The 24,569-nt window shown below is 41.4% G+C and overlaps 3 protein-coding genes across 5 annotated transcripts; 1 reads left to right on the top strand and 2 right to left on the bottom strand.

Annotated features, from left to right (window-relative positions):
* Positions 1-1,218: 1,218 nt before the first annotated feature.
* Positions 1,219-3,975, bottom strand: aar2 (AAR2 splicing factor). Of its 3 annotated transcripts, none has more exons than XM_073469367.1 (4): positions 3,920-3,975; positions 2,875-3,674; positions 2,552-2,781; positions 1,219-2,210 (listed from the first exon to the last, which is right to left on the bottom strand). In XM_073469367.1, exons 2-4 carry the CDS (start codon positions 3,641-3,643, stop codon positions 2,043-2,045), a joined length of 1,167 nt encoding a protein of 388 aa, XP_073325468.1. In that variant the 5' UTR covers positions 3,644-3,674; positions 3,920-3,975; the 3' UTR covers positions 1,219-2,042. The 3 variants fall into 3 exon arrangements, with proteins under 3 accessions (XP_073325468.1, XP_073325469.1, XP_073325467.1); XM_073469368.1 differs by having other exon boundaries at positions 3,909-3,966; XM_073469366.1 differs by having other exon boundaries at positions 2,875-3,959.
* A 3,965-nt stretch (positions 3,976-7,940) lies between these two features.
* On the bottom strand, positions 7,941-23,080 carry prpf6 (PRP6 pre-mRNA processing factor 6 homolog (S. cerevisiae)). The gene is made up of 21 exons (XM_073470429.1): positions 22,864-23,080; positions 21,944-22,106; positions 21,667-21,785; positions 21,443-21,521; positions 20,912-21,088; positions 18,007-18,135; positions 17,798-17,892; positions 17,551-17,707; positions 16,855-17,017; positions 15,898-16,016; positions 15,533-15,751; positions 14,139-14,261; positions 13,922-14,043; positions 13,653-13,791; positions 13,410-13,529; positions 12,247-12,423; positions 11,959-12,092; positions 11,615-11,706; positions 11,171-11,285; positions 10,897-11,023; positions 7,941-9,609 (listed from the first exon to the last, which is right to left on the bottom strand). Exons 1-21 carry the CDS (start codon positions 23,049-23,051, stop codon positions 9,457-9,459), a joined length of 2,910 nt encoding a protein of 969 aa, XP_073326530.1. The 5' UTR covers positions 23,052-23,080; the 3' UTR covers positions 7,941-9,456.
* LOC141000064 (E3 SUMO-protein ligase ZBED1-like) lies at positions 18,383-20,348 on the top strand. The gene is made up of 2 exons (XM_073470689.1): positions 18,383-19,470; positions 19,823-20,348. Exons 1-2 carry the CDS (start codon positions 18,595-18,597, stop codon positions 20,114-20,116), a joined length of 1,170 nt encoding a protein of 389 aa, XP_073326790.1. The 5' UTR covers positions 18,383-18,594; the 3' UTR covers positions 20,117-20,348.
* Positions 23,081-24,569: the final 1,489 nt, after the last annotated feature.

The following is a 24,569-nucleotide window of genomic DNA, read 5'->3' on the forward strand; positions in this document are numbered from 1 at the left end:
GTCTTCTGGAAGAGAATGGATTTTTTTTGTATTGGCATTTGGATCTCCATCAACAGGCCCAGACTCTATTGATTCACATAATTACATTAGATGGCTTTAGTCCTTTTCACAGCAGCTTTATGGTTATGGATGGGTTCATGGAGCCGGGACGTGTCAAAACGGAGACGTCCAAGCTGGAGAGAAAAAAAAGGTTGAGGAATGGGCAGTGGAGAAATTAACGAGTGAATGGATTGATGGACCAACAGGCCAACACAAGGCCCGTCCCATCCATCACTGTCAAAGAGGGGACACACACACACACACACACACACACACACACACACACACACACACACACACACACACACACACACACACACAGAGCTAATAAAGTGCATGTAATTACGTTATCCAGTTGCTGTCTGTGCTCCCTACACTCATTCCTCCACCTGTTAGTCCTCACAAATCATCTTTGTTGAGATCAAGAGAAAGCTGAAAGATGATCTCGACCCAGACAGTCGTGTTTTGTAGAGTACTCACTGCTGATTCCAAACAGAACCTGGGTCTTCTCAGCACTGAAAACAGAGCAGACTTTCATTCTGTGTGAATGCACATTTTACATTTACAATGGAGATCTTTAGGAAGATGCACAAAGTTGCAAATCTTCACAAAAAGCCCATGAATGCCATCTAGTGGAGGAGAAAGAGATGACTCCTGAGGTCCAGTGTGTACGACAATTATGTTTTCATTAGTGTAAAATCACCTGGAAATAAAATATATTGGGGTTTTTTTTGTTTGTTTGATTTTATTATTATTTTGTGCTTTTTATGATTTTAATTGACAGGTCAGCTGAAGAGGTGGAAGGGAGACAAGGGATGATATGCAGCAACGGGCCACAGGTCAGATTTGAACCCTTGGCTGCTGCTGCGAGGACACAGCCTCTGTACATGAAGTGCATGCTACCAACTGAGCTACTGGGGCGCCCCAAGATATTGTGTTTTGTTACATTAGATTGACTCCTTCCTATCTACAGAAGGAGCGGGTCCTCTTCAACAAAGTCCACCATGCTGCACCGCCATGTTTCAACAGAAGCCTAGAACGGACAAACCAAATACTGGCTCTTAAGGCCGTTGTGTCATTTAAGCAGCCACTGCTGTATCCCCTTTACACTTGGGGGAACAAGATGGAAATAAATCCTACACACTGGATCTTTCAATAGATGGCACTAACACAAAGCACTATTTTGTAATGAAAGTGTTGGCTTTATTTAAGGGATTTTTGCAATAAGTCACAGAAAAGTAAAACTTTAAAAACAGTTCTGGAGAAATTAGCTGGAATGTGGTCTTTATGTTTGACTGGTTCACAAATACAAACTGCAATGTTATCATTTTCTAAACAGTGGCAGCAAAAGGGATTTATCAACATACAGTATTATTTATTTGTAACACATGCCATCTAGAATAACAATACTATACTTCTGTTTTTTATCTAGAAAAATCCTAGATCACATTTACAGTGTTTTTACCTATGCAGATATTATGCAGCAGTTCTGTCACTGATGTAGACAACGGCTCTGTGTATGACGTTGTATATAGTTTTTAACAAAGCCATCAGTTAACTATCAAACTAAAGTGAGGTCATAAATACTAGTGGGCTGATTTTGCTGATAAATGTGTTGCAACTTGGGCTCTGAAACAGTCAAACAATGCGAGACAACTCTTTAGCTGAGCTTAGAGAAAACCACCACCAGAGGGCAGCACTGGCATGACCTAACACTCAGGATGACTTGTTTGATGTTTTCTTTCTTCATAACGGAGTACAAATTGACTGCATATATAAAAGGTTTTGTTACATGTTATCAAAGTGTTAGAGAACTATTGGTCTTACTGACGATATGAAAGTGTGATCATTCTGAGGTTTATGGCACTGCAGTGGTCCGGTTGTTTACATTTCCTCAAGCCTTCTGAGAACCCTTGGGACTGGTGTTAAATACTGGGCTTCATATTCAGAATATTTCAGTCCTGCTCCCTGCTTATGGAGTCCATCGAGTCCATAGAAGAGCCTCAGTCCGCTGTGACACCTTCAGGCAGCTCCACCACCACGGGGGCACAGTCGTCCAAGTCTGCATCGAAATCCCAGCTAAACTTCTTGGTCAGGTGAGCTTTGAACTTCTCTGCTCTCTTACGCAGTGTGCCATCTACGCCAGGTCCACTGGCAAACTGGAAAAAGTCCTGTGAGAAAAAGAGTCAAAATAAAATGATTTATGTCGGTAAATGTGAACATTCTTGATGAGAATAATAATTTAGGTGATGCTTTGACACTGCTGCTGATCTGTTATGGCCCAGGCATGTCCAATCAGACCATTTGGTCACAAAATACAGGATCATGAACAAGCTATTCATAACAGAGACACTGCATGAGAAATGTTTGATTTTTAAGGTGGAATTGTCGCAATCACAGTTGTGTATAAACTGTACTTCCACTTAAGAGAAGCTCAAAATGTTTCTATGCATGCTGATGAAGCTACTACTGACAGACACTGTCTTAATGGAGCCTGAAGTTGCGCATCTACCTGCAGTGTGGAGGTAAGGAAGTTGTCCTGAGACACGATGTCGACGAAGAAGTCAGGCGGGATTTCTCCGAGCTGGTGGTAAAGCACGGCGATGAGCCCCAGGTAGAGTTCCTTGCGTTCCCGCATCGACTCCTCCGCTCGACACAGCAGCACTAGGAGACGCTTCCAGTGCTCAAAGCCCTCGTATACATTCCCAATCAGGAAACACACAAAGGCAAACTGCAGCTCACCTGAAAGGAAAAAGACAAGATTTTGGTACTTTTTCATATTAATAAAATAAATGTGAGCTAGTTTGATCCGATATTAGTTTTTCTAACACATACCGAGCACGTTGAGAGGCTGCAGCTTGTGGTTGTTCTCCAGCACAGTCTCCAGGGCATAGCTCAGGTCCATGCTGCACTGGGTGATCTCAGCCGGTGTCGCCCCAGGAGGGTAGGTCTTCTCAGGGATAGCAGAGAAGCGCAGCTCCGTCCCCTCCCTGTGCTTCATCCTGGGCAGCCTGTCGAGCCCCTCTTTCATGCTCTGGCAGGCTGTGTCATTCCTCGGCTGCTCTTCCCTGTCTTTAGTGTGTCTGAACTCAACCACGGGGATGACGTCACTGAAGGCACAGACACGACCTGAGAGAGGCTGCAGGTTACTAGCCACCTCCTGGCTGAGACGGTCAGTGAGCGACACCCATTTTCTCATCACCTCATATGGATAGGGTCCCAGGAAAGGATCCAGGTCTCGCAATGACGCTCTGATCCGGCTCACCTCCTCTTCGTTCTGGGAGGCTGAGAAGTCCAGATCTTCTGTTTTGGGATCCCAGTTGGCCAACAGGATCTCTCTGGGTTTGAGAGTGAGGAAGAGGCCTGTCTTTGGACCAATTTCCCCTCCACAGCTTGGAGGGTTGGCAGAGCAGTAGTGGAGGAAGTGCATTCCTGGGGGGATCATCTTCACACCCTTGAAGCGGGGACCAACCTGCCAACTCTTGCAGTCAATCCCGAGCTCTGTACCCTTAGGGACACCCAGCAGCACCAGGAAGGCTCCCTCCTCAAACAGCCTCCGAGCCACATCTGGATCCATGTCGACTACACTCCTGTTGCTGGCCATGTCTGCTCTGTCAAGGGCTGCCTGACTTAAACTTGATTTAAATACGAGAAATAAACTTTAAACTTTTAAGTGAGAGTTTTTCATGTTCAGAATATCCAGAAGGATTTACTCAAAACGTGAAACGCTACGTCCGTAAGTTCACCTTTTATTAACGTTTCGGTAATTTGTTTCTGAAAAGCTAGAAAATAAAACGTAAATATACTTTTAAATAAACCTGTTTTAGCGGTGTATTTGTGTAAATGTGTTAATAATGAGGTGAACGCACCGCAGCGGTACCTTGTGTTGCTGGTTGTTGATTATTCGTATCGTCGGGAACTCGTTTGGTCGAGGCTGTGCATCATATTATCTGCTCCGGACGGAAACAGTGCTGCATTAGAAGTGTTCCGCTTCTATACTAATAATGGCTTCCCAGAGGAGGTCTGCTGTTGGCACAAATGTATTGCTGTTTACTTTGTCTTCTCACAACTTAATAAAAATAAAACAACGCATCATTATATTAGAAAAATACAATATACATTTTTTTCAAATAATCTAAATAATTTTCTATTTCTTTTTTTAATCAGTTATTTGTTATTTTTCCTTTTTTACTCTAATGTCTTCTTGTAATCTGTTTGCTGTGTTTGTTGTACATTATGTTAATAAAGATGTTCTTATTTTATTATATATATATATATATATATATATATATATATATATATATATATATATATATATATATATATATATATATATATAATCCAACATTTTAAAGTAACATTATGTAACTTTTTTATCTGAAAATATCAGCCTCAAAATCATGTTGATGGTACAGTGTCTTGTAATAGGGTGAATGGTGTCTCCGTCTCAGCCACTCCACCCCCATATCACTTGTTTCTGCACTATGTAACTTCAGTATGTAACATGTAACTTCATGTGAATAAATGTTTACATCAAAATATAACATTGTTATGTCTGATTTGTACGTGATTTGTATTTACGACAGTGGTCCTGTACTGTGGTGGGCACCAAATCACAGAAAAATGCCAATTTCTACATAGTGTGGCTTTAAATGTTTGTTTTATTGCATTGCATATACTCTGGAAACATAACTGACAGAAGACAATTTCATGTATAACACACAGCTTACAGAGACAAACATGGTTATTAAAACAAGAGACACCTTGGAAAATGTGCATATTCTGAATGAATTTGAATGCATTGTGGATATTTGTTTTTAGCTTATCTGTGGTTACTCTAAAACTATTCCATAAAACAAGGAGCAATGCTGACATACAAAGTCTGGTGTAGTTTTAAGACACAAAACACTGAGAACTTGACAAGAGTAAACATTCATGACATTGCATGGGGTCTTTTAGTATCCTCTGTTTGATGAAGTGAACTTTCAGGAAATTCACCGAATGTCTTCATGAGAGAGTAGCACAGGCTAACAGGAACCAGGAAGCACAACGTTTTCTACTTATAGCATATAGACACTCTGAAGTTTCTGCCAACAAGTGATCAGTGCCTTGATGACTTTGATTAACCTGATCCTCTTTCTCTTCTTTCCTCGTATTTTCTTGACAGCTGTACACGAGGCCTTCCTCCCCTGAAAGCACACAAACCAGAAGTATTGTTAATGCAGTAGATTTTGCCAAGTGATCTGCTTTAATCGTGTTCTAATAAGGGTCACATCTTTAAAGGAAAAGTTCACCCAAAAATGAAACTGAAGTAGAAGGGGGACTTGTTTTAAAAGATAAAAAATAAACCAAGGGAAAAAAGACAAACACAGAATGGTTCCATAGAGCTCATTCAGCATGATCCAAGTCCCTGGAAGCCCTGAAATCCTAAATTGAATTGAAAAGACATCATTTACACCCTTCAATCAGTTGAAATCATAACTGTAGCGCGCAACTTTCCGGAAGTGGGGGCACAAGTTTGTTGTGTGTCAAGGGCGCAAATATCCTCTTTCCAATCAATTTGGGATCTCAGGCCTTCCAGAGCCTTGGATAATGCAGAAAGAGCTCTCTGGAGCCATTGTTTTGTTTTTTCGGTTGTCTTTTTTTACATTTTCAAAGTCCCCATCTATTTCAGTTGTTTGGTAGAATGCTGCAACGCAGTTTGTTGTGAACCTCCAGAAATGTTTTGTGAACTATGAAAACCTAACCTGACATGAGGCATGAGGCTGAGTGGAGGCTGAGCATGAGGCTGAGTAGATAATGACTGATTTTTCATTTTTGGGTAAACTTATCTTTTAAGGATATTTATATATAGATAGACCATCTGAAAACCATTTCCTTAGCCGATCCTTCATTTGTTTCTTATTGTGTGTTTGTGAGAGGCGGTAGAGCAGTTATGTTTTGCTCATTGCTTTGTTTGTTGTGTCCTTATTTGCTAGGGGGAAAATGGAAAATCAATAGATATTCATTTAACAAAAATGGAAGAACATAGCTAATCTCTACTGTCCTCCTCCTTCTCACCAGATATTCAGGGCTGCAGTTGTGAACGATGAGCTGCTCCATGCTCTCTAGTGGCTTCTCCAGGTCAGACGGCTGCTTGCCACTCCTCTGACACCGCATCTGCTGTGTCATACCATAGATGGAAACCAGGATGCGACGAGCCTGCCATGGGACAGCAGTGAAGAAAATAAAACAAAGAAGAGTTTTAAATAGCGCACTCTGGCTCATCTATTGATGGCACTACACAGCACATTTAAGTTACAGTTCATGGTTCCCTTAGGAAATTCTTATTTTGCAGTTGCCTTTATTGTGATATCCACAGAGTAGCCATATGTCATATGAGGACATCATTATTACCCTGTCCATGGTGCTGAAAGTGCACATAGTATAGTGCCATTTACCTTTCCTGAGGGACAGGGGTCTCTCTCTTTGGAGGTATTATTTGAGCCAGTCAAATTCTGCAAAAGGACAACCAACATGGTTTTATTTAAAACAATTAAAAAAACAGTTGTTATTATTATTATTGTTACAGAAAAAAATAGCTATAGGCTTCACTGGTGCAGTAAAAAAGTGTGACAGCCTGTCACAGGATATTCAAGCACTCCCCCCAAATGTTGAGTAACAGCTGCAACAGACAGCAGCTGCAGTAAACTGACATTAAGATCGTGATGTCATGCATAAGTGAGCGAATAAACATATACAAAATGTCTGCAACACTGCTGTCATACCAGATTCTGAAGCTCAACGAAGATGACCTCTCTGTAGGAGCCCAGGATTTCTTTATAGTTACATCTACGTTTACCACAAGAGCTGGCCAATAAGAGAAGCACCAGGACACTACGGAGTAGAGCTCCGGTCAGACACTATAAGAGAGAGAGAGATGCGTTATAATAGATAATATGTAAAGATTAATCAATCAATGAGAAAGAAATGTGCGTGGATCAGTGTCCAGTTGGCTCCGACGCACAGTGCGCCACAGTGCGTTGAAGTACCCGTCGGTTTCCAGCTGTCTGCAGCACAGATCATCATGACTAATATGAATAGTCCTGTTTCACCATACAGCTGTGTACACAGACATCATCGTAAAGTGCTCGACTCTCAGTAATATCTTATACCAGCTCTTCTGTTGCGTAAATACGCACCAGATGTAAAAACCGCACCTACCATTTATCATGTTCTGCTGCGGGATCCTCAGACGAGCAAAGCCATCTCTATCATCAGCAGGGAGATCCAGGCAATCACTCCTCATCCGACCGCGTTCATTGTCTGCAATCTTTTCCTTTTTTTCACCCAGTATTTTGACACTTCCTCCGGTGTGTAGGTTAACGCGGTGGCGGGTAGACTTCCGATGTGGTGTTACGTGGTTTCCAACATCACCAGAGCCACTGCTGCTCCAATTTCCTTCCCGGTCATGGATTGCTGACACTAAGCTTAGGATTTCACTAAACTCCAGTCCGATCAAGTCGAGGAAAACTTCTGCAATCAATCACTCGCTTTCATCCTTTCGGTTTCGCTGGAAAGACGTGATACAAGTGAGGAGTGGTGTGAAGGGCGCGGGCGTAATCTGGTGGATGTTTTTATTTCAAAGCGCCTTTTTGGCACACATTTCAAGAATGTATATAATACTGTGGTCTAAAGTGATTTCAGCCAAAACAAAAAAGGTAGAACGTTACAATGAAATCCCCCACAGAAATAAAACAATGCTGCCCATGCATGGGAGGATTGGTTTGGTGAGACTGTGGGAAAACTCATCTCACAAAGACATAAACTGTGCACTCAGAATTAGAATTGACATTCAAAGCACAACAAACCATTTGATAAAACGACTTGTTTGGAACAAAACAAAACAAAAAATGCTGCAATAATCTGCGTTGTTTGTTTATTGGATGCCTGCAAAGTATTTCAACACATTTCAAGCAATCTAAGTACAAAAAAGTTAATTACTACAACATGAGAGATCATGTAATAGCTCCTGATGACAAGGAGTTTATATACACTGCTAAACAGATGGAGCCTAATCTGGACCTCTTACAAGAAAATCCCTGAAAAGTAGAACAGAGATGATTTCATATTTTCTGACAATAACAAATAATCACTCAATAGCTAAAGAGTTCAGTTTAAACATACTGTAAAGCTGGAATCAACTTGTGTGTGATTGTGTGCACTTCTCTGTCACAGTATTCATTTTCATTTTTGCTTTTTTCATTTTCACAACAGCCTCAATGACTGGAATTTTAATTCTGAAACCAAACAGCAAAAAAGTCAAAGTGAAAACAAATCAACAAAATCACCCCGATTTAGTACAAATATAAAATGATCCACCGCCCAAGTTTTAAGCCTCTTTACTTTGCAGTCTGACATTATTAGATTTCACCTTACATGTTGCATGGAGACACATAGCTGGCACAGCCCGTTTACATCTAGCTGAGTGGGCGGCTCTTGCAGGAGTTTAACAAAACTGCAGTGGGACCAACAGCATGGCCAAACAACATATTAGTAACCACATGTAGAGAACATGGCTGGGTCCAAAAAACAAGAGGTTTCTGCCACCACTTCAACACCAATTTATATATTAATGAATTAAACCTGCACTTGATTATGATTAATGTATTTCTCTTGTTGAGATTTACACAACTGCTAGAAGGATGAATCACCAGGTGCAGCTATTTGGTAGTGTTGCAATGAGGAGCAAACTGTAGAAAGAAAAAAAAGAACTCAGAAGAAGAATGAGTGAAAGAAAGTGGAGGAAAGTTTTATAGTCTAATGAAACCAGACCATTGTGCCAAACAAGCCACATTACCAGAAACACACCCCCATCAAGCAGTGAGGTCAAGCTCACACTGTGGGAATCTTTTCTGTAGCAAAACACAGTGAAATCCCAGAGGACAACCTGTAGCAGCCTGCAACAGGACCTGGGAGGTTTACCACCCTGAAGGACAAATACCTCAAACATAAAGCCGAAGCTGCACAGGGGTGTCTTCAAAACAATATTAATGTCCTGAGTGGCCAAGTCAAAGGCCTGACCCAAGTCTGTTTGTCCCCATGCTACGTGACAGACATCTGTAAATACAACCACTTACCACTATTTATTCACTTTAAGACGGTAATCAGTGATGGGTTTGAGTTTTATATTTGTAGATTTGTTTTCACATTTTCTGCTGAAAATACACACACTGACTCAATTTTGTAAAAAAAACAAAAACAAAAAACCAACAAACTAAAACATGAAAAAGGTGGGGTACATGTGAACACTGTATCTGCTGCAGATGAGTAAGTCCTGGTAGAGAACAACAGTTGAGCGTGTCCATATCTGTTTCCTACTAGACTGGTGACTGCCAGAGTCTTCCAGGTGTTCTCAGTCAAAATATTTCTCCAATCTCAGAATGTGTTCTTGATCTTGCTGGCTACCTCTGCTAAAATCTCTCCCGTCTTCTTCTGCCAGTTCAGAACGTGTTTGGACTCGGCACACCACAGCTCCCCGTGGCGGGGCTCCGCATTCTCACAGCGCTTTCGCACCTCTTCCTGTTGTTCCTGATGGATGCAGAACAGTGAGGTTACACCCCCATAAAATGCACAAGCCTCATGCCAACACACAGATACTGTTTCATTGGGAGTGACTACCAACTTTATGAATGAGTGAAAAGCAGTGATGTGTGGTTCAAACTAGGTTACAGTGGCAACACCATGTACTTAATTTGTTGCCTAAGGCTTATTCCTGGATGAACTCCTCACCTAAATACTTCTCAATAGTTTTGTCGTTCGTCCACGACAGCTCTTAACAACGCACTATTGTTAAGGTTTTAGATTATACAATAATAACATAAATTGGCCGCAGCAAAAGCTGCTACTACTCTGATAAATCAAAGCTACATTAAAGGGTAACTCCACCAAATTTACATATTAAAGTGTGTTTACAGGTCTTGGGGAGTGCTGCTGCATGTGTGTAACAAAAGTTGTATCAGGCCCTTTGTGGCTAAGGGGAAGCTGCATGTAATCTGATAAAATGCCTCCAGTGATGTCACTCAGTGGCTAAGTTGCATTGTGGGTAATATAGGCAGCATGTTTGAAAAGGAAGAAGCATGCATGGAATAAAAAAGGTGATTTGGTTCCGCTGTATCCAGTAACCACAAACCCACAGTGCAACTTAGCCACTGAGTGAAACCACTGGAGGAAATGTATCAGATTACATGCAACTTCCTCTAGAACCACAATACTTTTTTTTTTTTTACATATGCAGTAGTACTCCCCAAGACATGACAACATACTTTAATGTGTAAAATTGTTGGATTTACTCTTTAAATGAACTTGCATCTGACTGCACAATGTCATTCTCCATCAAAAGCACTTCACTCCAACAAACTATCCCATGACTGCATCTTCAATCATCTTATCTAGGTCAACATAAAGATGTCTTTATCTTATTTATGTTTCCTGTGTATTGTCACTCTGCATGTTTCAAAAGATGGTTGTGGTCAGTCCTGCTCAGATGCGTGTTGTTCTTTCATGTTGCTTTCATGGTTGTATATGTGCCAAAATAGCATTTGTTTTTGCTGTATTATTGTTCTGGTATCTCTGTTTCTTATTGCTTTGCCCTTTTTATGACATCTTCTATTCTTTGTTGTGCAAATTTTATCACTTTATAGTTTTCAAAACGTCTTGCCAAAGGACTGCAGTTGAAAATAGGTCAACTGTCCACAGTGGCACATTTATAGAAATGTTGATTATTGTGTGTTGTCCTTGTGAACATTAAAGACTGACCTCCACAAAGTGGCACAAGCTTTATACCCAGAAAAAGACAGACAGTAATAGGACCCTTACCTCTGTGCCGTGCTGCAGTTCAAACTTGTAGAACAGAGCCCAAGCATCTCCCAGGTCTGGCTCAATCTTTACTGTCCTCAGGAACCACTCTCTAGCTTTGGTGATTTTGCGCTCACTCCAGAACAGCCTAAAGATTGCATTTGAAATGAATACAACTTGGTAGATGTAAACTTGTTACACTGTAAAGCTCACACTTCAGAGATAGACCAATATCATATAATCAAGATTTGCATTCAGAGCAGAGTAGAAAACAGCGAAAAGATTGCTGTCATACTTGGCCACAGCGAGCAAGACGTGGGGATCATGTTCACACTTCTTCAAAGCATCAACACTCTTAGTTTTCCTCTGGGGTCTGGCCTCCAAAAACACTGCCTCAGCCCACAGGATACCTTTTAAGAAGGAAATGGGAGCGGGATGAAAACACAGCACTTGAAATTACAGGCACATTCATGAGGTAATTGAAAAAGAATATTGTCTGTATATAAAGGTCCATTATGTAACCTAGACAATAGGAAGTCTGCTGACAATACAAGCATTCCCATTTGACCACATTATTCTCATCAAGAGATATTTTAGTTGAACATTAATATACTTGAACAGACCGGAGTTACTGTATCTGTTGTTTGCCAACTTATTTTACAACTCTAATTTAGTTTTTACTGTGACTGAAACACCATGCATAGAAATTTCTTCCCCAACAGCTGAAATATATTCTCACCTGAATTGGGGCACTCCTGCAGGGCTTTGGCCATCAGCGTGTTGGAGATGTTCTTCAGTCCGGCCCGGAACTCCAGCCGGACTGAGTCCAACCTGGTTAATATGATAAAAAAAACAATCTTAGAGGCAAACATTTACCTTATTCAGTCTTTATCTCATTATCTGAGTGGTAGTTTCATTTAACACTGATCCCAGTTTGTGCAAATTAATCAGAACTACAACACTTTCATACATACATGCTCACTAATATATACATTTTCATTGTCCATTAGTAAACCAAACAATCAGTGGGCAGCTGTGTCTGGTACTGTGTCTGTATTTCCCTCCCCCTTTAAATTTCCTCACCATAACTCAGGACTCTGGGGGTTCTTCAGTCGTGCCTTCTCCAGGATTGCTCTTGCTCTGGTCAGCTGTCCTACTCTCTCTTCAAGATGAGACAGCAGCAACCACAGGGGCCCCGAGTGAGGACACTTTTTCAGCTGCAGTAGCAAACAGATCATTGACCATTTTAAGATTTATCAGGGAAGAAGCCTTTTCATTAAAAACACATATGATACGAAAAAATGCAACTCCCTTTGTTCCCTTGCCTTTGTAGTTATTAGAACACCTAAATAACCGCTTCCCACAACTCACCCCCTGGTTGTATGCCTCTCTGGCCTTATCCATGTTTTCACACTGCTCTTCTATCTGGCCTCTCATCATCCACAGTTTTGGAAAGTCCTCGTAGTGTTTCAGGGCTTCTGTGCACAACTCCTGGGCAGCTTCTATGTTCCCCAACACCCACTCCAACTTAACGGACTTCATAAATACCTGTAGAGATTAAAAACACACAAACACACATACTTATCAGCTAAAAAACATGTAGAAACAGGACCCATGAGCTCTTTTTACTTGCAATATACTTGGCATATAGTAACATTATTGAAAAACTATTTGTAATACCTGTATTAGCATCCATTTATGCAACGCCTTACCGGATTTCAAATGTGTCAAATACCAGGTTCCTAGGGCATAGCCTAAATGCTAAACTGCTTCATTGACACCTGACAGTTGTTTTATCTGGCAGGTCAATCAGTACCGCCAACATTAAAGTAGGTTCTCTTAGTCATACCTGTCAGCAATTACAATAAAGATAACTAAAATGAGTGTAGCCAGGTCACCTGATAAGAGAGAGTGATAGTTTAAAGAGCCCTGCTGACAGCATCAGTCAACCTGAGTACCACTGACTGTTTAGAGGTGTAGAAACCTGCAAGCCTAAACCTGAGATAGACAGCATGTTTGTAGAAGATGCCTCAAGTACAATGCACTATTGAATTATTATTAAACACTGGCCTCAAACCAGAGAATAAAACCAGATAATCAAGCCACCCCTAAAACATGGGTCAGAGCTCTATTCATACTACATTACATAATGACAAACAAACTGTCTGTACTGGTACACAGGGTCACGAGAGGATAATTAGAGTGTAAAAGGACAAAACAGTTCAAATAAACAAGCAATCTTCCCCGGTGCAAAACAGAAACTGAAAAAGTTGTGAAATGTCTTTTTCTTTAACACCTCTGTTCTGTTGACAGAATTACATTACAATCCAACAAATACCAGATGATGGCATCTCAAAGATGGTTGGATTGACAAAACACTCTTAAAACCTAAGTTGGGAGACTATTTTTCAGTTTTTTAGTTTTCAATCCAGTCGATTTGTGCAGATGTCTACTATTTTTTGTTCTGGATCCTCATGAGAGTCTGAAACAGGAAAACCTCTCTTTTCAACTTTTTCTCACACACACACACTCACCCTGGCTGTCGGGGCACTGCTGCGGGCCTTGGCCAGCAGGCGACGGGCTCTTTCGTACTCATTGTTCTCAGACTCCAGCTTGACAGCCGCCAGCCAGATCTCTTCACTGTTTGGGTTAGCCTAGAGAAGTGGAATAAAGGAGGAAGGACAAATATAGAGCATGAGGAAAGGAAAGGGGAAGACAAGAATTGGACACAAGCTTGCATGAAAGCTATGTGGAAGTTATCATAATCTCATCATCACCTGGAAGGCCAGAGCAAGGATACTTCTGGCTGCAGGAACATCCTCAGCCAGCCACTTAGACTTGGCCCCCATCAGCCACAGGACCTCTGCCTTGGGGCAGTGAGCCACAGCCCTTTGGAGCAGGGCCTCCAAAGACTCTCTGAGAGATGCAATGATACATGGAAGAACAATGGAGGAGAGGAGCACAGAAGTAGTGGATTAAGCACATGAGATGAAACAGGGGAAATCACAACTATTGTTTTCTACATTTAGAAACAAAATCTGGTTACCTGGTGCCGTTATTTTTCTCAAAGTAGGCCGCTCTGAGCCAGACACTCTTTTTACTTGGGAACACCTGCAGAGCATGGGCATAGATGGCCCTGGCACACTCCAGCGCCCCATGGGACACACACTGAAACATAACAGACAAGCATTTAACTTACAGCAAATGAGTACGTCTGAACATGGCCTTTGTACAAAAACAAGCACTCAGTTATCAGTACTCACACTATCGGCATCCTCCATCCAGGTATGTTTGCGGTCCTCCTCCTCAATGCCGATCCCTATGACGGCCCTTATCACTGCTTGGCAGGTAGCCACACTGCCTGCTTTGTCACACTCCTCTGCATCCTGCAGGACAAGAACAAACATTAAGGGGAAATTGGCACACTGAAGGAGAATTGAGGTATGAACTACTGACCCCAGTAGTAGTCAGTAAATTCAAAGATTCAAATGATGGATCCATTTACATGGGAAAAAAACACCTGAAATATCAGAGAGAAATGTCTTCTACTACTGAGACCAGAAGCCCTTATATGACCCAAGATTACTAATAGATATCCAGCTTATGTAGATAATTCATCTTTTCATGAGGGATGGCTCATGGTCCAATTACACACAAAAGGATTCATTTAAGAACTGCCAAATCCTGTCATTTTAAGCTGACTTGGTGTACTGGCAAACGGCCTTGATACACCTACCACAATCACCACATACTTTGCCCGGGGTGGTAAGAGATAGGATTTCAAGGGAAAAAAAGGGGGAATTGCAGTGAAGGTATTGATTGCAAAACAACTGTGAGCTGCACTAAACAAAATGTCAGTCACAGTGCAGGCTTGTGTTCTGTTGCACCCAGATGAAAAAGCAGCTTTGCCAAAGTATGCTGGCACTCATTCAAAGTTGACGAACATGTGACGCAGTCTCTACTTCCTCAATGCCATGGTTGGATGTCTCAGTCAACCATGTTTTGACCTGATAATTTGCAGTTTTGTTTAAGTTTAGTGTTTTTGATCTAAATGGCAGCTTAGAACATCTCTAAATATAATGCAATCTAATCAAAACAGCATTGTCACTTTTTAAAACAATGCTTCAGTACTCTTTTACCTTGAAGATTTAACTTCATGAAAGTATATTAATTTCTTATGGCCTTAGGTAACTCAGTTATTTATTCTGTCAAGGTTTCCCTCTCCCATAAACAGCTGCAGGAAAGCCAGCAAAGTTCGATGCCCAGGCCTATACCCTGCTTCCATACTATCAAGTATTGAAAATGGCTTGTCATTGGATACCAAATTTTAATACCCAAGGAGTAAATCTCGTCAGTGTCAGTCAGCCAGTAAGCATCCAGCATCCGGTTTGTGCCAAGATCTAATAGTGCTGGTGACTGGCTGTCTCGAGGCATGCAGGAAAAAGACTAGGTTACGCCTGGAGACGGGGATCACCATGTGTATGTGTAATGTAATCATTTGTAAAAACTGATTTCATAAAATTGGTATCGAAAAAGTATTGTTTGGACCCTGTGTCGAAGTCAAGGTATCACATCGGTACAGGTATTGATTTTTTTTTTTTTACAATACCCAGCCCCACTCTATGTTTTCAAATTAAACCACATGACAGGAACAAACCTGTATCCACTGCTCTCTGTTGATCTCCACACCGTTGGCCCGTAGAGAAGTGATGGCTCTGTCAATGATCTTCTCCACCATCTGAGTGTTGCCATTGGCCTCTTCCAACTTGGCAGCAGTGATCCAGATGTGGCGATCAGTGGGGATGTTCTCTCGAGCTTTGTTCAGAACACGACGGGCATTCTCATACGTCTCTAATCGGGCCAGTGCCAGCCACAGCTATGAAGGACAGACAAAAATATTTAGATATAGAGGGAGGTGCAAAGGTTCATTGGTTGCATTGCACTGGCTGGCATCCTGTTAGTCCAATATGTGTTTTTTTTTTCATGTTTGGGGGATGAAATAACAGCATGTGATAAGCGTACCTCCACACTAGTAGGGCAGCACTCCACAGCTCTGCTGAGCATGATCCTGGCATCCTCTTGTTCCTCCAGCTCAACAGCTGTCTTCCACAGTCGGACTGATTTGGACACATTCTCCAGAGCTACATGGGTAACAATTACACAACTATTAAGTCATTTCATTGACAAAAACATATCGCCAAATATCGGCAATATATCTAATATTAACATTGGCAATGCATATACAGTGGCAAAGAAGGAAATAGAGACACTAGACACTTCAGTTAATACACATCCAATAAAAACAAACACTAAATATATCCTGCAATAGTAGTTAAGTTCAATAGTGTCTGGGTAAGAAGTAAAAATATTGTGTATGTAATGGAGAAAAGTAGAGCAGAGGCAACCGAACATGTAGAGGCAAAGATAGCTCCTTCCACAGAGGAAGCTCCCCATTCATATCTGTCAATTGAGTATGCTGCTGGGAAATATTGGTATGTGTGTAAGTGCATGCATATGTGTGTGTGTGTGTGTGTGTGTGTGTGTGTGTGTGTGTGTGTGTGTGTGTGTGTGAGGGCATTGACATGATGGTTCAAACAGGGTGCCTGGCCTTGACGAGAATCCAGAATTGCAGCTGCCAAATGTAACGCTTATGAAATCTTTTATGCAATCTTATGTGTACAGGGAGGGACTGAGTAGTTCTGTGTGGTGCTTTTATGAGACAATGGACAGATGGAGATCGGCTTTGAATTTCTGCCCAGCAGAAATTAGTGTCTTCCTTTTGGCAGGGTAATTGTGACACATTCATTCATATACACACTGCTGAGAAGGCACACAAAACTCTTTTCATAACAACACAACAGTGACATGTCTTAACATAGATGTGTGGATTACATATACAGGAAAAAATGTAAAAGCATTCAAAGACAAAGTTGTTTCTTTTAATTTACTGTTACAACTGATAATATCCAAAAGCCTTACCCTTCCTGAGGACTCTTTTCTTGGCTCTGACATCTGTCTCCAGCTCTGCAGCTCTGATGTAGATGCGGACAGACTGTGGCAGGTGGCGCACAGCCTGGGCTACCACGGCTTTAGCTGTGTCACCAGGCTGAAGCCTGGCTGCCTCCAGCCACACATCCTCACTCTGGTGGGCAGAGAGAAATGCTTATTTCAACAGGGGGGCAAGGATAATTTTCCCAATTGCAACTTATGGTGATATGAGACTATCATCTTAGATTTTGGATATCGTTATGATTTTATATGGTATAAGTGTTGTCTTTCCCTCGTTTTAAAGCTGCATTCCTGTAAAATGGAACTTTATGAACTTACCAGACTGACTACTTATTCTAATACTTTGCTTTACCCACTTAGTCATTATGTTAATATTCTGTGAAAGCAACAATAGTCATCCCTATAATATTGTTGCAATATAAGTAGAGGTATTTGGCCAAAAATATCATGTTATTTGAAATGCTTTTGAGAAGATCTCAAAATATTAAGATATATAATGTGTATTGCTTTATAGCCTAAGAATTTTGCAATATTATTAAGAGGTCATGTTGCCCAGCACTAATTTAACCAAACAGCTGGTAAAGCAGATTGACAACAAGCAATAACAAACAAATCCACTAACTATAATCGAACTAGTGACACAAACTGGTGTCTACCATCCTTTACCTTAACACACATCTCTGTGCCTTTCATGATCAGGTTCCTGGCGACCTGCAGTTTGCCGGTCACCTCCTCAAGCCTGGCAGAGGCAATCCAAGCAGGCGGGTGATGAGGATTGGTCTCCCTCACCGATTTCAGCAGCAGACGAGCTTTCTTGATGTCACTGAACATGTGGAGCCAAACATATGTCAGACACTCTCACAACAACACATTCAACACAAAGACCCTACTTGTGTAGGCATGGTGTCTCTACCTGATGTCTCCTCCATGTGTGGGGATCATCGAGTTGAGATCTGTCAGATAACCCTTTGGATCCACTACAGTTTGTCCGCTCACTGAGTCAGACACCTAAAGATACATAAAAGGCAACCACAGGTAAGAGAAAGTAATCAAACCTGTGTACAAAGACAACGATAGCAGAGTATAAATAATAGAAAGGGGTAAAGGATGACAATTAGTTACCTGGCTGAGCCTCATATCCATGAGTGTGTTCCTGGCCTGACCGATTTTTCTCATGTCCAACTCTCCTGTACCTGGTGTCATCAAGCCGGGGGTCATGCTTCCTGGATAAGGTGTGTTCAGACCTCCCAGCTAGTGCAGAGAAGAAACAATAATAATGGAGAGGAGCATTATTCTCTCTGTGAGAATTGTGTTACAGCAGGTGAAAATGCTTGTGAAACATGGCCTAGATCATATAACACTCGCTACTGTAAATGATACCTGTGAAAGTCCCAAGTGTGAACAAGACTCCCTTATGCTGCAGAACTGAACTATACTGAGTAAGTGTACATATTACATTTTAATTATAATGAAAATTCAATTTGTACATAAATAGGGATGTAACGATGCATCGCGACTCGATTAAAAATCGATTCAAATGCGTGACGATTCGCATCGGTTGACAGAAAAAATGAATCGATTTGCGAATAGGAGAGTTCTTCACGTCAGGTCACGTTATCTTTTAGAAAAAAGTCACTGGTTGGCGACTCATTTGTTCAACGTCAGACGTCAAGTCATGTGACTAGGTACGGGCACAGAACAAGGGAAGAAATGGCGACAGTAGGCAGTGACTTTGACGTAGAGGATGCACAGCGCGGTCTTAAGTCACCTGTGTGGCAGCATTTCGGATTCCCCATATACTCAAAGACAACCGGTGAGAAATGGACAGACAAAACCAAAACAGCATGCAAATATTGCAGGAGACTGCTACCATACAACGGCAACACGAGCAACATGCAGCAGCATATTAGCCGCCACCACAGTGAGAAGCAAAGTGAAGTTACGCCACCTCAGCGAAAATTGCCGAGGGGGCAAACTACTCTGACGGGAGGTTTTGCAGCTCCTCTCCATCATCACAACGCAAGAGCGCAAGAAATCACTGCTGTGTTGGCTGCGAAGCAAAAACTACTGCTCGGCCCGGACATCAATGAGCACAAGCTAATTGTGGATGTGACAACACGCTGGAATAGCAGCCTGGACATGTTGCAACGGTATCTCGACCTGCAACCGGCTGTGGCTGCTGCTTTGCTTAGCCCCGAAGTCCGTCGCAATGCCCGCGAGATCGACACACTGGACAACTTGGACATCCGTGATGCAGAGGACATCATGAAACTTCTCAAACCTTTAAAGACAGTCACCACCGTGCTAAGTGATGAACAAAACCCAACAGTGTCTCTAATTGTGCCCTTAAAGCACACGATTGAGCAGAGCATGTTGCCTGTGGAAGAGGACTCCACCACTGTGAGCACGATGAAGAAAGCAATCTTCAACAATTTATCAGACAGATACACTGGGCCTGGGGACAACCATCTGCTGGACTGCACTGCCTTAGACCCCAGATTCCGCTCTCTACCTCATCTTACTGAAGATCAGCGCCAGGATGTGTTCCAGAGGGTGAAGGAGAAAGCTGTGCAGATGTACAAACAGGTACTTATTTTACTTGATTAATAGCAGTACTAGTGTTGCTTTTGCATTAAGGCCAGGTCTGTGTTTCATACTTATTTTCATACAGATCTTAATCCTTGTTGTTTTCCTGTGTTTTTGTCTTGTCTCTTTCCCCTTTCTGCTTCTTTTCCTTTTTTTCTTTTTCTATTGGTTTATCTGATTTTAGTGATTTTGTATTTGATTTTGTATAAGATCTTTGGGATTGTTTTCCTCTCCTGCACAATTATTTGCCTTTATATCATTAAACAGATATACAGTATACATATTATTTTTTAATTGTGCATATGAATAATATAATACATATATTAATAAGTTATTGTCTTGCTGTTTACAGACCAATTCCCCTGTGGAGGAAACTGGAGGTGTAACAGACACCAGTGCCTCTACACATGCAGCAGAGCTGCCTGCTGACCAGGCAGACATGGTGGATGCAGACCTTCAACAACCAACTCACAAGAAGACTGCATTGGAAGATCTCCTAGCAGGGACTTTCACAGAAAATGTAGGGACAGCACAGGGCAATCACATGTGTGGAATTGAGGCAGAACTTGTCAGGTACAGAAGTGAAATGTCTATTTCCCTCACAAGCTGCCCACTGAGATGGTGGAAGGAGAACAGTAAGTTTTAGCCACTGCTTTCACCTCTAGCAAAGGCCTACCTCACCACACCAGCCACCTCTGTCCCGAGTGAAAGGGTCTTTTCGACCGCAGGGGATGTTGTAACCTCACAGAGATCTCAGCTACGGCCTGAGAAGTTGCACTTTTTATAAGAGGACACAAACTGTTTTACAGAGTTTCTGTAAAGAAAGCACCTCTAAGATGTTTTTGCTACGAATAAAAAATCATTTTATTTGGTCATAATTTGTCTGTAGCTCATTTTTATAATAAAAAAAAATCGTGAGAAAATCGAATCGTGAACAAAAAATCGTGACTCGAATCGAATCGTGAGTTGAGTGAATCGTTACATCCCTATACATAAACCAAAAGGCCATGTCTCTATATATGTATTAGCCCTGTGTAATGAATACAACTTTCATGCACAATGAATTGGACCAATCAAATTGCCTTATTGTGAAATGTTATGTGCCACAGAGGTCGTGAACAATATCAGCAGAATTAGGTGTCTGTTTACAGTAAGCAAGTTTGTTTTTAATCTTTCTTTAAAATATTTTTAATAGATATTCATAATAAATCTTTATTCCAGTATCTATCAAAACCATTGACATGGTATTTACACTGAGATAACATGATTGGATGGATAAAAAAAAGAAGCATTTACAAACTGCACTGATTGTAAAACCAAAGTGATTTGCTTGTTTCCGCTGAGATATCCTGACTCCTGCTGGTGCAGGCTGATACTACATCATGTATGTTTTGATGTTGGTGTCTGCAGTACGTGAATATGTATTTGTATGTATACTAACCCCTTGCAGAGGGTCAACAGTGGTGTGGTTCTCTCCAGTCTGCAGGTGTTTGGAAAAGAAGCTGTCGGGGACAGGAGTGAGTTTTTCATAGCGGGGATTTCTCTGGCGTTTATTCCTGGCATCGCCAACCTCAGGGATGCTCAGCCACTCCTCTTCTGACACCTCTGCCAATTTCCTCTGAATAGGAGAGAGAATAAAGACGAATAAGGGAGTGATTTTGGTTAACTTGAAATGTCAGTATTGTTGAAATTTCTCTCTGAACACAGGAGAATGCAGACTAAATCTAGGTACTTAGAAGGCATGAATGTCCTGAAAGACTGATTTGTATCAGTGTGCGACTTTCCTCTCCCTTTTTTGATTCAGCAAAGAGACATAGATTCTTTGTAACAAACTTAAAGCAGCATACTGCTTGTGAAAACCTCTACAAGTCACAGGTGACTGAAGGGTACAATGAACAGTAGAGGAACATTCATTGTGATTACAGGTGGTAAAGAAAGTCAACAGTTTAGCATTTTGCATGCAATTCTGTACCTTTAGATCTGAGAACTGCTGCTGGATTTTTGGTCGCTCCATACGATACTTCTCAATTTCTTCCTTTTCTCTCAGCTCCCTGAAAATACACAAGAGAGCATTCAAAATCACAGATACACACACAGTGTCAATTGCACAGGATGTCAAACATAAAAATGCTGTGTAAAACTTGGGAGAGGTGTGCGTGTTCCTTAAAATTCAAAATAAACATATTTTTTAAGAACCTTCTTTCTTTGCGTCTTTCATCCATCCTCTTGTCCAGTGCTGCATAAATAGCATCTGCTTCTTCATCATCCTTCTCATAAGGCCCACTGGAGAACAAGCTGCCTGCGTATCCATTAAACTACAAGAAAAAGGCATCATAATGTGATTAGAAAGACTGAAGATTCACATTAGCAGAGTTCACATATGGTCAACTTTAAATCTTGAGTGGGTGTATTACGGCCTTGCAAACAGCCCTAGTAACAAGTCAAGTACAAAAGACAGTCCATTCATAGGCACCTCATCATAGTTTGTGTCGTTCAGATCTTCATCATCATCATCCTGGTTCTTTTTCATTTGGTCCCCAACCGTCCTCTTCCCCGGGGGAGCATGTCGGTCATCCACTGGATCGTTGGCATCACGAGCAGGACCGATATCAGATCGGGTGGTGAAACCAGTTGCACTAAAGAGAAACAATTCATTCAGATGTTACACACATACACATTGGTAGACTTTTGATAAGCATGCACTGCCCTGTTCAATTTAGTGCATCACTAGTTGACAGTGGTTACTTGCAAAGCAGATCCACACTTTTAAGCAACAATTTTAACAAGTTCAACAAATAACAAGTGTTATTGTTCATTATTGGAGGTTAGGTTGAGTATGGCAGCAAATCTTCAGTGTTGGGCCCGCACGATATGGTCAAAAAGAGATGTTGCGTTTCTTTTGACAGATATTGCGTTTGCTACATAATTCGAGATTATTATGGATAATTAAAAATCACAATTTTCATTGTCATTGAAAAACTAGTAAAATCATAATATATATATACACATACATACATACATACACACATATACATACACACATATACATATATATATATATATATATATATATATATATATATATATATATTACATTATATTATACACACACACACACACACACATTCATCAACTACCTAACAAAAATGCTGTTATCTTTTAATCATTTTCAGAGGTTAGATCATGCTGCCATGTCAGGCACTTTGCAGGCAAACTGGACCAGACTTGACTACAATTTAAGTCTTTTCTCATCAGCTCAGTTGACAGCATACGGCTATTACGAAGCAAGATACTTTGCTAGCCACCAACTTCATCTAAATGACAACAACCTAGCTTACAAGCAAGAGAACTGGTCGTAGTTAGCGAGCGAGCTAGCTTGGCACGTTAGCTTACCCTCTGCCCAGACCGGGAACGTATCCGAGCGGGGCGGGCATGCCCAGAAACGGCTTCTTCTTCTTCCCCATGAGCGGAGAGGCGAGGGGCATTATCGGGGGCCCGCCGCCAGCCCCCGCCGCCCCGGCGCCTCCCGCAGACGATTTGGAGACAATTTTAGTCGCTTGTTTCCCTCCACCGCTGGCCATCGTTGCACCGACGAGAGGACACACTGCCGGATGAACAACAGTCGCACTTCCGTTCCCCGCAAACAGCGACCCTGTGCTGCTCGAAATTCCCGCTGGCGTTTGTAACAGCGCCCCCACGGGACAGGGAGGTTTACATGTATCTTCACTTCTTTTATGATATTCATTTAGTTTTAAATTGTTCGTGTTGCTTATATAACGTGCTCATTCTCCATCTTTCGCACCATGAAAGTGTTATTTTATTTTTTTAGGATATTTTTGCATGTTTCATATTAATAGCAGATTTCCACACTTGCCACAGGAGGGCGCCACATCCTGAAAAATAAAAGGCCTACTGAAACACAGCAATCAGTCACATTTAAAGCAGACCTGTAGGCTTAATGGATTATTATTCCTAATGGGACTTTTTGCAGTGAGTTATTGTCACTTCATGTCATTGTTCTTCATGTTTCTAAAGTGTAATGCCTGGATTTAGTTCATGAAGATTTTTCAACTTCATTTTCATTTTACATCATTCTACTTTACTGTAATATTCTCATAATTAATTTTCTTGAGGGCATTAATGCAAACTTCAAAGGCATATACAACAGGCCTGGTAATTAAATTCAATTTAGTGCGCAGCATAATGTGCTCCTCGTGAATTTTATGAGAATATTTAATTTCCCCCGTTGGTTGTCATAAATGGACCTTTGACTCCAGTCACAGGATGCATGACACAGCTGACGTGTCTACATAAACAGTCAGGCCCTGAAGGTTGCATATTGCCCGATTCAGATGAACCTCCCGATTCTTCATAATCTCAGGACTTAAACAAGGCTCATACCAGTACGCACTCCACAGTAAAATCATTGTTATTGTGCCAAAACTGCATCACACTCTAGTGTTCAACATTTAGACATGTCATCCATGTGAGACATTCTGACAAACATTAATGTAGTATAGCGATAACTCACTGTATCCGTGTTATGAGTTAAAAATATTCATGTTGGAGAGTCTATATTCGAACATGAGACGGGAGACTGCAATAAAGGTAATTACATTCTAAAGTGACATTTCTGGGTTTCATCCCTTGAGATGAAGTGAAGCCATACATCAATTAGTTTGAATCAGGTTTAACTTAACCCAGAGTCTGAGTCTCAGCCCAGGCCTATACATTTTTCTTCATTTACATCGCCTGGAGGGCAGACATTATTTCACTCCTGGGAGAAGAACGTTATGATGAAAATGGACTGTCAGACACATTAGAAGACACATAGCTCACCCTGCCGAGGACCAATTTAAACATGGAGCTCAACTCGAGCCTTGATTTCATCTCTAACACGCAGCCTCTTTTACTTTCCTCTGATTATTTAAATTATCATTTCATTTCAGCTGAGCGATTTTTATAATCACACATAGAAACTGGCATAACGTTCAGCTTGAATTCACATACAAGGGAGAGGCAGTAAAGAAAACCACAGATTACATGTCAGTGTGCTTATAATAGTGCTGAGCCATGGATGAGTGATCCAGGTCAGTCTC

This window comes from Pagrus major, chromosome 7 (genome assembly GCF_040436345.1).
Source record: "Pagrus major chromosome 7, Pma_NU_1.0".
Classification (NCBI taxonomy): Eukaryota; Metazoa; Chordata; class Actinopteri; order Spariformes; family Sparidae; genus Pagrus; species Pagrus major.